This window comes from Bison bison, unplaced genomic scaffold, assembly GCF_000754665.1.
Source record: "Bison bison bison isolate TAMUID 2011002044 unplaced genomic scaffold, Bison_UMD1.0 scf7180017864371, whole genome shotgun sequence".
Classification (NCBI taxonomy): Eukaryota; Metazoa; Chordata; class Mammalia; order Artiodactyla; family Bovidae; genus Bison; species Bison bison.
Window position 1 is genome coordinate 6,981,722 of NW_011494943.1, and position 537 is coordinate 6,982,258.

The window sequence follows — 537 nt, forward strand, 5'->3', positions numbered from 1 at the left end:
GGGCACAACTTCTGCATGAGCTGCCTCCAGGGTTTCTGGGACTACCAGGCCACCATGGGCGAGCCACTCTACTGCCCCCAGTGCCGGGAGAGCTTCCCCACGCGGCCTCGCCTCTGCAAGAACGTCATCCTGGAGGAGATGGTGACCTGCTTCACCCAGGCCAAGGGCCAGACCTTGGGGTCCTCACGGAGCCTGGCCGGGCCCAGGGACGTGCCCTGCGACTTCTGTGCCCCTGAGAAGCTCAAGTCCGTCAAGTCGTGCCTGCAGTGCATGGCCTCCCTGTGTGAGAAGCACCTGCGCAGCCACTTAGAGGACCAGGTGTTCCATGGGCACCAGCTGCTGGAGCCCGTGTGGGACCTCAAGAGCCGGCTGTGCCGCAAGCACCGCAAGCTCCGGCGGCTGTACTGCCGCACCGAGGGCTGCTGCGTGTGCGGGGCCTGCCTGCTGGAGGAGCACAAGAACCACGACACCATCCCGCTGGAGGAGGAGCGCGCACGCAAGGAGGTGGGGGGAAGTGGGGAGCGGGTGGTGCGGAAG

At 66.5% G+C, this 537-nt stretch overlaps 1 protein-coding gene across 1 annotated transcript in view; it reads left to right on the forward strand.

Annotated features, from left to right (window-relative positions):
- LOC105000543 (tripartite motif-containing protein 47-like) overlaps window positions 1-537 on the forward strand; it is an 11,389-nt gene that overhangs the window by 5,627 nt on the left and 5,225 nt on the right. The window contains 1 exon segment of the mRNA XM_010856495.1: window positions 1-504. Coding sequence (XP_010854797.1) covers window positions 1-504 — 504 coding nt within the window.